The sequence below is a fragment of the Notothenia rossii genome (genome assembly GCF_949606895.1).
Source record: "Notothenia rossii genome assembly, chromosome: 11".
Lineage (NCBI taxonomy): Eukaryota > Metazoa > Chordata > Actinopteri > Perciformes > Nototheniidae > Notothenia > Notothenia rossii.
Genome location: NC_136910.1, coordinates 43,873,752 through 43,888,292, shown reverse-complemented (window position 1 = coordinate 43,888,292; position 14,541 = coordinate 43,873,752). Strand labels below are relative to the sequence as shown.

The window sequence follows — 14,541 nt, the reverse complement described above, 5'->3', positions numbered from 1 at the left end:
CCCATTGCTCCCCGGGCGCTGTACAATAGCTGCCCACTGCTCTTAGTACCAGACTCCTGGTACTAAAATGGGTTAAATGCAGAGGCCAAATGTCACTGTGTTTGCTGTGTGCTCTGCATGTGTGACCATTAAAAGATTATATTCTATGTTAGCAATGTCTGTGTAAACATGCTAGGATATCGATGTTAGCATTTAGCTCAATGCACTGCCCTGATTTAACAGTCCCCCAGAGCTGCGAACACTTGACTAGTCCTATTTGAAGAGTGAATATTTCAACAAAATTACAGATTTGTTGATAACTGTTTTTAATTTTAAAATGAAGTTCACCTGCCTGAATAAATACAAGATAGCTTACATATTATAAACGACCATAAAGAGAAAAAGAAGAAACAGAGGAAACGTCATTCAGTACACTGAGGTTTTTAATGGGTTGACAAAGCAATCCTGTCGGCCGGGTAAAGTCATCATTTCATCCACAGCAGTTTAAACATATGCAGGACCTGCTGATTTCTGCAGCTCAAAAATTCACACTCTCTTTCTGCTCTTCTACACACAGAGAGAAACAAGAAACAAAAAAATACCTCTCTGTTACTATCTTAAGTTTGAAACCTGCTAATGTCCTCATATATAACCGCATTACACATTTGTATACGTTTTTCCAATATCATTTCCTGATACACATACTCATTTAATTTAAATATTCAGCAGACTAAATTCTCTAGACATTGGTATAGTACAAGTCTCATAAGATGCACCACACATACATAATAACACAATAAGATATATCCAAGTTAAACTATTTACTGTTAAATAATAACTATAATATGCTTTTTTGTGTTTCTGTTGCAAGGGATCACTGAAGTGGTTTTTAAAGATCAGTTAGGTACAGAGCTAGGTTTTTGAGGCCGGTGGGTTGGTAATTCTTGCTTGGGGTCAGAAAAACAACATCACACTGACAGCAGAGTTCAGGTGCAAAACTGGTGAAAAGGTGAGTTGAACACACACGTTCTCAGACAGCAATGCGAGGGTGAAACAGGAGGATAGTTTAATGCATAGATTGTAGCTGTTTTCATGATCTCACTCACCCCCGTGACCACTGAGAGAAGGAAGAAAGAAAAGAAAAGAGGAAAAAAAAGCAAATAAATAGCCGATCATGAAGATAAAATGTAAAAGTATTCCTGTCGGGTTTGATGCATTAAGTGATGCAATTGACTTAGAAACACTCCAAATATTTGAAACCTTTCCCATTAGGGACCTCATTCCCTCTGATTAAAAAGGATGTATCCGGAGCTCTCTACAGTCTCAGGGTGCGACCCAGGCCACAGATTCCCTTCCTCTCAGATTAAAATGTACTGATTGTTGTGTTACAGTGGCATGCAGCTGTCTCTGCAGAAGGATATTCCATATATTGCACTTTCTATTTAGGTCCCGCCTCAATAAGTTAACGCAATGACAAAGTGTTTGTGAAGAGAAGAGGAGGAAACAGGGAAAAAGAGCCATGGGAGGCCCCTCTTTATGCCAATAAAAATAGATTTTCATTGTTGCATAGGTTCTGTGGAGGCACAGACGACAGTGTTTTTAAGAGGTGGTTGTGACACAGCCATGTGAACTGGCTTACGGGAGTCTACTACAGGTCCTTCAGATCATCCCTTTACTAGTGCAAGGGGAGAAAAGAAGAAGGAGGGACAAAAGGATGAAGAGCATCAGCTCCTGTCTGTGCAGGTATCTGAAGCCATGGAGTCTGAAGGGAATCCTTTCCCCCCTTATTTCATTCAATCCTTTCTTCCTGGTGTAATATGAGTGAGTGATAGTGAGTCTGTTCCATACTTGATCAGTGGATATCAGGGAGAGATTAAAAGAAGAGGGGCCAAAGGGATGAAGGAGGGGAGGAAAATAAGTGAAACATGACTTAACAGAGAGCAGAACTTCAGGGAAGTTTTAACAAAACAAAGTATTTAGTTTCCAGCGGATTAATTCCTCATAAAAACATGTATTGTCAAAAATAACTGCACTGAAGAATTTGCTCAGGACATTCTGATCTTGATTTGCCATTTGGTGTCAGTTTATTTTACATTTACATATTTTTTTACCCAGCTGTGAAGACACTTTTTTTATCAAGCATGGCCGCAATATAAGGTGAGTTAGTCGCGCAAAGATTTTTGGCGAAGAAGTCAGGGGAAAAAACACAAAATAAGACAAATGTTTAAAGAGGAAAAATGAAGTCAGTCAGCAGCCAGGTTACCCATCAGAAAGGCTGGAGTATAATGTAATACTCAGGCATGCTAATTCTCAAATGTCTTCCACCTTAGGTTTAATAGCAGGATGTAAATATATACTGTATATTTTGGGGTATTTATATAGGCAGTGTGCATGCACATGTGCATACACTGTACAATGTATACATTATTGTATATTCTTTACATTGTTTAAATTCTGAGGGTGCAGCATGGTTGTATGTCAGTCATGCAAGTGTGTTTCAAGTATTCTGCAACTCTGTGTGAGACAGAAGGTGTGTGTGTTTGTTTGCGTGCATGTGTGTGTTTGCAGGAAAGGGAGCAGGAGAAGGGAGCCGGCTCAGGTCGGGTGTGGAAGGAAAACGACAGGAAGGTGGCGCTGCTGTCCACGGCTTCTCATCCAGAGGTGGGACAGAGGACGGGCGGGGAGAGGGAGGAGCTCAGAGGTCTAGTGGGTTGGAGAAGGGGGGGGTCTCCGACTGCCATGGACACAAGAACGCACGGGAACAGACACAAAGAAGACAGGACGGGAACAAGTTGGATTAATGTTCTCTAGGTGTTTGCAGTCTTCGTTTTAAACTCTGAATTATAGTTTATACATACTTATTGTTATTTAAAGGCCCCCATGTGTTACTCATGCACACAAATACAATAACCTTCACTTAAACAGTCACTTATATCATGAGATAACACATGGAAGAAACCCCCAAAACATAACCAATATCACAGAGATATCAGGTACATGACTGCATTGCTGGTAATGTATGTTTGCAGTAGATGCCAAATGCAGGCATTATTATAGTGTTGTCTAAATACATGCACTTAAACAGACCTCTTGTTACTAAACTCTGTTGTTGTAATCCTTATAATAATCATATGGTGTTGCTACAAGAGAGCAAAAACCCTTGATACACTTAACAAACTCTAAGAAAATAACTACAATTAAATTTGAGGGGTCATACCTTGCCTAACGCTAAATTATAAAAAATATTGAACGTGGAGATTGACAAATGCCATGACTTTAAACAAAAATATTAGACACCTGGAGACACAATTGAATATCATGGCATACTACCTCACATACAACACCAACACAAGAACAACAATTCATTTCGGGTTTTGGAAAGTTGAGTCCTGTCTCACTCATTGATGCTGTAATCTAAGATATGTCACATATAACACAATAACACAACCGGCACCACCTAATAAATGAACTAGCATCGCATCCAAAGTCAGCCCAAACACTGAAGCAAACACACACACACACAGCTCCGAACTGAGTGTGTGTTTGCCCATGCAGCACTCTGAGAAGAGACAATTAAAAGTGAGAAAAAGAAAATGGCATGCAGTGAAAAGATGCCTCCTGAGAGGAAGAGAAAGAGGGATGATGATGATGATGATGATGAAGATGCCGGAGAGTACCCAACATACCAGAGACTCCTCATTTGTCAGTGATTGTGATTCTGTAGAAGGAACAATAGTCATGTGTGGGACAGAGGTGTGGTGAGGGAAAGAGGGATGAAGAGGAGGTAAAGAGAAAAGGAGTGCAAACAGTTACAGTGCAGGAAGAGACAAACGTTGCATGAGCTGAGCTCTCACTTCGGACAGACCAGAATAAGGGGTGGAAAGATGTTTTGATTAAGAGCCTTGACAAAGTCAATTTTTTAAGCTGCATTTGCAGGTGAGAACGTGGCTCAATGACGTTATTGTCTCCTAATTTAAAAAAGGCAAGCTGCTACTCTTACAGTGATTAAAAAAAAGCCAGCTCACAAACACAGACAAACACAAAGCAGATAAGTTTAATGAAGAGCAGAAAAGAAAATCCTCCTAAGGCTAACAGTCACTTCTTTAGAGTGCACATTTCTTAATAGGACAGTGGTGAGGTAGGTGTAAGTGATGAATAGTGGAGTGTGATTGTTAACAGTGTGTTGAAAGTTCAAAATGCTGGCAGAAAGGTACCAACATGTTTACCTTAACCAAGAACAAAAGAGGAAATAAGATAACTGATGATTAGTTATATCTGTCTTTTGATCTATTGAGGGATCTCTATCACTCTATTCATCTACCCTCTAACACAACTAGAGGTCTCCACTTCCATTTACCTCCTTCATCCCCTCATCCAGGACTCTTCACATCCCCCTTAGTAACATGGAGTATCCACACTTCAGGCTGGATATCTTCGCATAATATTATAAGCTATGGTTTAGATGTTATGTAATCTGTGTAAAACTTAACTCAAATAGGTTTATAAGAAAATGATGTGAGGTAGGGTTGTTTGTTTGAAAGGCCTCTCATGTTTGACTCACCTAGGCACACTTGGGGGTGCACGGTTAGGCCGAGAGGGCACAGTGGGTGGTGGCCCGCTGAAAGGGTCCGGGGAAGCCCCTGGGCGGGACGGGACAGGGGGGCCTCCAGCGGGTGGAGGCCCAGGTGGAGGCCCCCGAGAGCCCGGGCGGGCCGGAGGTCCTGGTGGAGCTCTGCGGTTTGGAGTGGGACTGGTGGCTGGAGACCTGGAGGAAGACAGAGGAGACATCAACTACTGCATTAACAAATATAAAGAAACATTATGATAATAAAACGCAAATTCTTAAAGTTATACAGTAACCCAAATAAAACAAAAATATTCTGACTTCAAGGATAAACGGTGTTACCAAAAGGTGAATAAGGTAGAAATAAAAGAAATGTGCAGTTTGTTTACAATAAAACATCCTATACTTTAAATCAAGGGCATGACTTATAATGACAAACCATTCTAAAAGAAGCTTTAAATTATAGATGTAAATAAAAATGGAAAGTTTGTTGCAAGTGTTAAAAAAGTGAATGCTTGAGGCCTACAGTAGAAGTATATAAACCAAATTTAGAAAGTAACGACTACAGGTAAATAGGGGTAACATTTTATATTTAAATATGCAAATGAGGCATTATCTAAAGCTTAGTTTTTGTTATTTTAGGGGGAATCTAGTGAAGAAAATAGACATAGTAAGTAAACACCTAAATGTGTAATTTAGATGTTTTCTTTCTATACCTTCTACCGAAAGAAGATATGTTATGGAAGTAAGAAAAAGTCAAAAATCTTAAAACTGACCAGTGCATGAAAAAAAGCAATATTGTTGCTGTAGGGTCTCCAAAAACAACCTGTAATGCTCTTCTACCGCTCCTTCCCATCGTCTCTTACCTTCCTCCCATGTTGGCCCGTTGCACCTGTAGCCAGGAGTCGTCCACGGGAGGCGGCATGCTGGTGGTGACAGTGGTCGTGCTGATGTCACCGATGATGCTGAGGGCCTCCCGCAGGGCGTGGTACATCCGGAGCATCTCGTCCCGGTGGTGGGCCTGCTCCTGAGACTCTTCCATCAGCGAGCCCTGGTCCCCGCACGAATACAGCTGGGCCAGAAGGTCTGCGTTGATGAACTCTTTAGTCTGGACGAAATGGGAGAGATATCTACTGTCATGGAAAGACCATATTGAATATCTGTGCAAATAATGTATTTTCTCCGCCGCCTTAGGTCTTTTGGGGCTAGCAGAGAAATTCTTCTGTTGTTCTTTACGTCTGTGATTTTGTCTATTCCTGGTACAAGTGTTTGTCAACAGCTTTAAAATCCAAACTGCTCCACCTGTTAAAAATCTGCTCAAAGATTGTTGGTCAATCCTGTCAGAGACTTTACGACTCAGCATACCATAACAACCTAGTGAGGCTGAGATACAGGGTCCTACGATTCAAGGAAGTCAGACTGAAGCACTCCTTTGAGCACCAGTCAACCCTCACAGTAAATACAGAGCTAAATCCCAGATCAAATGCACGCTAAAGGGTCTTTGAGCATGTCTCTCAGTGATTGTGTTGTCATGTTAAATGTTTGTTTTTCATGTATTGTGTCTTGATATTTGTCTATGTTGATGTAACACATTGAGCTGCTGTCATACAAGTCAAAGCTCAGACTTGATCTGACCATTAAAGTATAATCGTATCGTATATTTTGTTATAAAACAGTCTGTTCTTTTTTGTTTTTTTAAGAGGTTTGGGAAAATAAATCTCAGTTGATGCTCACATTGTTTATCATGAGGTGCATGATGGTCTTCGGCATTAAGTCACGGACTGTCTTGTTGACGATGGCCATGTAGGAGTCAACCAGGTTACGGATGGTCTCCACCTGCCGCTCCAGCTGAGGGTCCATGCTGTGCATTATGTTATCGGAGCCGTTTTCATCACTGCCCTCGATCTGTAGGTCGGATGAGAGGAAGGACAGAGGACATAGAGTTTACAATCAGTTCAGCTTCAGGGGTTGAGAACAAGAAGAGAGAGAAGACACAGGATTCAAGATGACTGGCAACTCGGAATAAGTTGGTTAAAACATAATCGCCCTCAATATAAACTAAGTGTGACACGTTATATAAAAAAACAAAAAGTTATGAAAATGACCAACATAACATACCTTTCCTTCCTTTTCCTATAAGGTGAAACAGCGATGAGGAAAACAGACATCGAAAGAGGACAGATAGAGTAGCACATGAGAAAGATGGCAACATTTAAATAAACTCCAAGCAAATTGGTAAAAAAGCCAAAATAATAGTATATGGGATTTAAAGTGTTCAACTCACTATATATGAACACTGTTATTCCAATCCTTGGCCTATTTATGTATGCATGAAAAGAAAATATCTCACCGTGATCCGTTCAGGATAAACTCCGGCTCTGAGGAAGGAGGCCTTCCAGGCATCGATGTCCTCCTGCGTCTCACAGGCCAGCTCCAGCTGACGGTAGTCCTTATAAACGTTCCTGTGGACGCACAATGCTGAGTGAGCATGATCTTTTTAGATATCACTCTATTCTCTTTTACTACCCCTAATGTGTAACCTGAGCAGCTGTATATTCCCTTGAACCAGCGGTGGAAATGACTTTGACCTATTACCGTGAGACTGTACTACATTTCAGGGGCAAATATTGGGGTCCATATTTGAACTACTCTACACTTTTTTTTACTGCAATGGTTACTAACATACTTGATATATACAGATTTGACTAAGATTCAACTATGGTATAGATTTGACTATTATTTACTTATGTTATAGATTTCAAGGTTCAAGGTTCAAGGTTTTTATTTTGTCATACGAACATAGCTACAGTGTAGTTATGAAAATCTTAGGTCACAGACTCCTCCAACAGTGTAACAAAATAAAACAGATAAACAGAAATATAGTGCAAGTAAATAGTAATACAAAAATAGTTTAAAAAAGTGAAATAGTGCAATAAGAGTTTATATGCAAGTTATTGGAATATGATATATAGGTAAATAGATAAATAATTTCTAAGTAGCAGATGAATGTTATGGATGTTGTTTCAACAGTTCAGGTGTTTGCTTAACATTTAACTTCACAACAGTTTACAAAGCTGTTTAAGTCTGCTTTCCTTAGCCAATTTCAACATTTGAGGCCTGCTCGCACATTTGCATGCATGATGTGTGAAAAAAAGTGAACTTTTAATTGTAATGGATGTTTTCCACGTGTGATATCATTATACATAGCTTTTTCCAGCACTGCTTTACTTTAATGTTATTTGTAGGGTCATTTTGCTTGTCTTAGCTGTTGCTTTGTTCTGTTGTTAGACTGAGCAAACAAAGAAGCCAGGTTGAATTTATTTTTATAATTGTAACTTTGCGTTATGTGATCAATAATATGTATCTGCTGCATGTGTGTAGTTTGACGTGTGCAAATGTATAATATCACCTCTGTTCGGTGTTGAAGAGGGCGAAGATGTGCTTGCTGGACATGAAGCCTTTCTCCACATCGCGCAGCTTCAGGTTGTCCACCTGTAGCATGTACTTCTTCTCCTTCTCCTACAGGAGGCGGAAGAGAAACACAACGGTTACACATGGGAGCAAGAGAAAGAAAGAGACTGACTTTCTCCATTGGTAAGGAATTGGACTTAAAAGTAAAAAAACGGCCATAGAGTTTTATAGTATTTTACATAAACACTTCTATTTTTATAGTAGACCAAAATGAAAGAGCCACTGCAAACGTTCAAACTACATTACAGGGTTTTTATTGTGGAATGATCGATCTACTACACTGTATGAATACTTTATACTTTAACAGAAACAATGACAGAAACTTAAAAGAGACACAAAAGAAAAGATGATAAAAGAAATCAGGGAAATCAGGAGTGAACGCTCGCATATTAAATTTAACAGCAGCCAAAAAGAAAAAAAGGCAAGAGAGACGAATGGGAAAGTCGCACACAACCCTCAAGTCTGTGGTTTTGATTACAGTTGTGCAGGAAAAAAAGAAAAAGAAAAGGAAAAGGGGCGAGCAACAAATGAGAAACACATATATACAGAGAGAGAGAGAGAGAGAGAGAGAGAGAGAGAGAGAGAGAGAGAGAGAGGGAGGGAAAAAACGCGTTCCAGTGAGCGTAGAAATCTCTTGTACTAGTAAATCTACAGACAACATGTGATATCCAGACATCCAACTATTTATGAATCAGGGAACCTCAAAGTTAGTCAGCTACAGCCTGCACGCTCACACACACACACACACACACACACACACACACACACACACACACACACACACACACACACACACACACACACACACACACACACACACACACACACACACACACACACACACACACTTCGAGAGTTGTGGTTTAACTCCTGAAAGCGTATTGTTACCAAAGGGAAGTTTCTTTAAAGAGAGTGTGCTTGTGTGAACTTTTACTGTTGACTGTAAAATTACTATTTTCAAAAAAGAGAAGCCAAAAATAGTACAGGGTGAATGAGTTTCTTTAAACATACTCTCAATATACACAAAAACACACACAGAGACACACACACACACACACACACACACACTGCTTTGGTTGCAAACAGCACCTTTGAGCGTAGTCTCTAACTAACCTTAGAACCATCTGGATGGCTAACCACGGGACTGCCCTGCCCAACCCAGTGTGTGTGTGTGTGTGTGTGTGTGTGTGTGTGTGTGTGTGTGTGTGTGTGTGTGTGTGTGTGTGTGTGTGTGTGTGTGTGTGTGTGTGTGTGTGTGTGTGTGTGTGTGTGTGTGTGTGTGTGTGTGTGTGTGTGTGTGTGTGTGTGTGTTAGAGAAAAGGAGACAGGGGGTTGTGTGTGTGACCAAACTCCTTCATCAAAGGATTTATGACCTGTGCAGCCAAATGGTCAAATCCCCTAAATACATGTAAAAGCTCAAACACACACATGCACACAGACACTTGAATACACACACATTTGGCTGTTACGGTAACCCCAGGTGTCCTCTATACGAAAGAAACTAAACAAGCAGTTGCCCCAGACTGCTGACATAATCATAAATAGGGTTAAGAGGTCCCCGTCCTCCGTCTCTGAGTTTGTTCAGTAACTTCTCCATCTCCCTCCTTTTTTTTTCTCTGCCTCACTGTTCATCTTTTTCCCCCTCCTCTTTTCCCTTGTTCCTTCACTCTCTAGCTTTCCCTCTCCCTGGGACTGAGCAACCTTGGACTGATTCATACATTTTCCTCTCCTCTGGCCAGTAAATCCAGTCAGCGGAGTTGGAAAGGAACGGGAAAGAAGGGGGGGGGGGGACTGCCTGTGTGCACAATGTGGGGAAAGTACATAGAAACTGAATTAAAGAAAAGATTAAATGGCTAAGTATGTAATAAAACCAGATAGAAACAATATTATTAATATGGGTTACGGCAGTGGCTCAGTCAGTAGGGGCTTGGACTGGGAGCTGTAGGGTCGCCGGTTCAAGTCCCCGACCAAAACTCAAATGTGGAGTGTGGACTGATACTTGGAGAGGTCCCAGTTAATCTCCTGCCCTGCCGTGGTGCCCTTGAGCAAGGCACCGGACACCCCCCTTCCCCCCATCCCCCCTCACTCCCATTGCTCCCCGGGCGCTGTACAATAGCTGCCCACTGCTCCTAGTACTAGACTCCTGGTACTAGGATGGGTTAAAAGCAGAGAACACATTTCACTGTGTGTGCTGTGTGCTCTGCATGTGTGACCATTAAAGAGGGTTTCATCCCTCCCAATTAAATTATATTCTTCTACTAAGAGAAGTAAGAAGAATTTTGATGCACCTACAAATAAAAATAGTAAGAAAATTAAAATATGAAATAAGAAGGTCTGCATGTGAGTAGTATTGCAGTATCCCCACAGTTTCCTCGTTTGTATCCTTTCTCTATCGAGTCTTGCATGTGTGTGTTTTGTTTCGTGTGTAGTTGTGTTGAGGGAAGTTGGGAGTTGAGTGCTTTCCCATATGCCCCCATAAAAGCCAGCCAGCAATAGCGGCCAAAGGTACAGATTTCCGACGCTAAGCACGCACACAGGGATGCATGAGGAAACAAACTCAGACCTACAGATGCACACATGACATTTATTAGCTTTACGAGAGAAACACATATGAAGCACACACACACACACACACACACACACACACACACACACACACACACACACACACACACACACACACACACACACACACACACTGTATTTGACCTTTATCCACTGCAATTTTACTTTGCATGAATCCCAAACTCTGTAAATCCACTTTCGAGAGACAGACGGTGAGGTATGGATGTGTGATGGCTAACGTACTAGCTGTCAGTAGACTTCCCTTCCCTTTGCAAAACTATGACCTAATACACCACATTAAAAATGGACCTGGAAACAGTATTTAAACTTGCAAATTTCACCACTGGAGTCTAATTTTTTGAGGGAGAGATTGTACGAGGAACATCTTAAAGGTCCCCTATAATACGGTTTTTCATCAATATATTATAGGTCTCAGATATATACAAACATGTCTCTAAAGTGTTGGCTCAGAATAGCAAACAGATCGTGCATTGCAGCATCCCATAAACCCCTCTGTTTCAGCCCTGTTTCAAAAGTACTGATTCTGTCTTTTACTTTAGATGAAAATAAGGAGCCCCTCCCCACGCCCCTCTGAGAGATTTTTGGTTAAATAGAACACAATGGTGCTCTAGCAAGAGATTCAGGTGATAAGGTGGGGGGGCTTACCTTGGTTGGTTATTGGCTAATGGTTACACAAGCCACAAAATCGTTCTGACATCATAAAGTGGTCGAAATCTGATCAGCTCATTTTCAGACTAATGTTCGGACTATAAGGCGCACCTGAATATAAGCCGCAGCAGCTAAATTGAATGATGTGTACATATATAAGCCGCACTGGACTATAAGCCGCAGGTGTTTTAATGTTTAATTACCATATGTAAGGGTTCGTGCACAGAGGGGATTGTCGGGAAAGAGATGGCTGTTTGAGGAAGCTCCCATTTATTAACATTTCAACAAACAAGTTGCATATTTGCATAACGTATTCAAGTGTTACCATTTAGTGCAATAGTAGCTACAGAACATGTACTGTGCTGTGTAAACTGTACTTTATCACATAGCGTTTCAGACACACAAACTTTTCAACTTTCAAACTTAAACGGTGCGCTCCCAGCGCACGTATCGGCAGTGATCTACAGCAGCGGTTTTCAACCAGTGGTACGGGGACAAACTGTCTCGCTCTCGTAATGTCTGTCTGTCTTGCTCTCGTTCTGTCTCTCGCACCACTCTCGGTTCCACTTTTACTTTTGCGCGCTACCTGTCTCACTCTTTTCCGGCCTCCAGCTTTTCCTGCTGGAGCCCGCCGCTTAAAGGTGGGGGTCCGCGGACCGGCCATAGAGCCCATAGAGTTAAAGGTGGTGGACTGTAACCTGTAAAATCCATAGATTTAGGAGGTCCCCTAGTGGCCGTTAGCTCTAAAAATCCATAGATTAGCCGCACCGTTATATAAGCCGCAGCGTCGAAAAATGGGAAAAAAGGCGCGGCTTATAGTCCGAAAATTACGGTAAATGGATCAGGACAAAAAGTGAGCCAATCTTTTTTCCTGAAACGTTCAGAATCTCTTTACGCAGAGAGGACACATGTTTATGCATAACAGGTGAACTTTAAAACATTTAAGCCATTGTGTGATTTAAATAAAGGACTCAAGTTTTAATCGATAAAAGACATTTACTGACAGTTATCATCAACAGTGATGTTATCACAGTCCTGTGCCACGGGTCTTTTTTGCTGTTTTTGAAGTTTATTCACGAGTCCCTCCAGCAAACGTCTATTATTTTCCGGGACAGCCTCTTGCCACTGCTTTCGGAAAGCGCTGTGGCTGGAAATATTTTCGACGATGTCATGTCCGTGGCGCCTCACGTCCACAGCAGCATCCGCACATATTTTGCTAACAGCCATTAGGAAGTGTTTGGTGAAGTTTTTGCCACCTGTGAGTGTCTGTGTGGCTCCAAGGATGTGGCACAACTGGCTGAGGTGCAGAGCAGCGCTGACTCTAGCTGCAGTGCTTCCGTGACCCAGCCCCGCACTCAGGGCTTTAATAGTGTAACTGGGACTGCAGTTTTGAACCATAGCGTCCAAAGCCAGATTAGCCTTCTGCTGGATGAATTTGTTGGACTCAGACACTTTTAGTATGAGAGCGTGGCCTGTTTCCTCCACAAAGTCATTCATGGTCCTCTTGAGGTGAGCATACATCTCACCCAGGATGGCAATAGCAGCGCAGGACACCATAGAGCGCGGGTTTTTAACCTCCTTTATGACAACCACACATACTTTACGAAGTGTGGCCTTCACTACCTCCGGGTGATTCTGTAAAAGGTCTTGGATGGATGTTAAACCATACATTTTTTGTTGCCATTCATCAGAGCTAAGCAGTTTGAAGATTTTGCCCAGGCTTAGTTCGGGACAGGGCTTCAGTCGATGCTTGTCTTCATCAGTCTTTGGAGAAGTCTGTTTAGATGGCTTGTCTGTGGTAGGAGGAGAGGAAGTGAAAGATGGCAGAGGAATGGACACCTCAGCCAGGCTTTTAACCTCCATGGTTTTGAGACTTGGGCCCTTTCCTCTGGTGATCATCTCAGCTACCTTAAAGGCTTCCTGCCTCAGATGGGCATGAATGGCCTCATCCTCCATCAAGGTCCAGAAGTTTTGCTCAACACTTTCTCCAGCAGTCCCATCATCCAACTTGTATTTAGTAGTCCTCCGGTTAGCTGAGTCTCGGGCAATTAGGTCAGCCACCTTGTAGGCTTCACGTTTGAGATGACGATGCATGGACTCATCCTCCATGACAGACCAGAAGCTCTTCTTATCAACCTTTTTTTTACAACTCTGCTGGTCTGCCATTATCTTTGGCTGCTTCTGACTGCCCCAATCACACATCAGCCAACATTTGAAATAGAATGAAGAGTAAAACAAACATTCTAATTCAAATCAACATAGCAACAGGGTCTGAGTGGTGGAAATTGTTTTGTGTTTAAATGCTATTGCAAAGAACTGTGAGTCTTGTAGCCGGCTAACTTCTGTATAAAACAACTTGTGGCAACACACTGTGATGAGGTTTTGAACACCAGTCAAAACAGCAGAGGAGGAGTACAAAGGGGGAACTGACTCTTTAACCTTGGACACTATGTTGGTTACCTGCTGTCTCAATACGCACGCACGCACGCACTCACACACGCACGCACGCACTCACACACACACACACATACACACACACACACACACACACACACACACACACACACACACACACACACACACACACACAGGCATTGCACTTGGTAGTTAACCTGTGGTGTTTGGAGCAAAGTACTTTCCATGGTTTTATTTTGCTAGTGAGTAATAGCGGGCTCATTATGAGGAGCCAGAGGAAGTTCACTTCTGGATTCATAAAGTCACTCCACCACTCTGCATACCTTCCAAAAAACATCTCAAACACTAATTCAAAATGTGGATGAAATAAAGCCTTTCTCTCACACACACAGAAACGATACAGCGTGTATGCACACATGGGGGCCTTACACAAACCATATCCAATTAACACTTTGTAACATATCTGTGTAGTTTGGTGGACAAAACCAAGAAGATAGTCCTTTACGGCATCCATGTTGTTTTAAGGGGCTGCATATCTCAGTGTGTATGAGTGTGTGTGTGGTGTGTATGTTGATCGGAGTCTGATAGAAAAGTCCTGGTGACTTGGGCCATGCATCAAAGGGCTGCAGAGAAGCCGCACGGCATCTGGGAGCAATAACGCTGCCTCTAACCCTTCATTACCACAAAGACTGGGCCCTGGGTGGCAGCCAACGGCAATTTTCACAACCCTCCTCCTCACCTCCCTCCATTCTTCCACCATTGGCGTATTGAGTTTTTTCTCTCAAAAGATGGTTGTAATGTGTACGTGATGTGAAAGGGGAAAGACTTAAAAAAGAGGGGACTTGTGTTTGAAGAACTTGTGGTGAAGATTGTTTAGC

The 14,541-nt window shown here is 42.0% G+C and overlaps 1 protein-coding gene across 6 annotated transcripts in view; it reads right to left on the bottom strand.

The window, feature by feature from the left end:
- Nucleotides 1-404: 404 nt before the first annotated feature.
- dnm1a (dynamin 1a) overlaps nucleotides 405-14,541 on the bottom strand; it is a 54,433-nt gene continuing 40,296 nt past the window's right edge. For 5 of the 6 annotated variants that reach the window (XM_079656689.1, XM_079656692.1, XM_079656694.1 and 2 more), the window contains 6 exons: nucleotides 7,953-8,062; nucleotides 6,894-7,005; nucleotides 6,278-6,448; nucleotides 5,410-5,651; nucleotides 4,541-4,744; nucleotides 405-2,713 (listed from right to left, as the gene is read on the bottom strand). In XM_079656689.1, the coding sequence (XP_079512815.1) occupies nucleotides 2,683-2,713; nucleotides 4,541-4,744; nucleotides 5,410-5,651; nucleotides 6,278-6,448; nucleotides 6,894-7,005; nucleotides 7,953-8,062 (870 nt within the window). In that variant the 3' untranslated portion in view covers nucleotides 405-2,682. Of the gene's footprint in view, nucleotides 2,714-3,665; nucleotides 3,698-4,540; nucleotides 4,745-5,409; nucleotides 5,652-6,277; nucleotides 6,449-6,893; nucleotides 7,006-7,952; nucleotides 8,063-14,541 lie in introns of all 6 variants that reach the window. The other variant, XM_079656691.1, reaches the window with a different exon arrangement.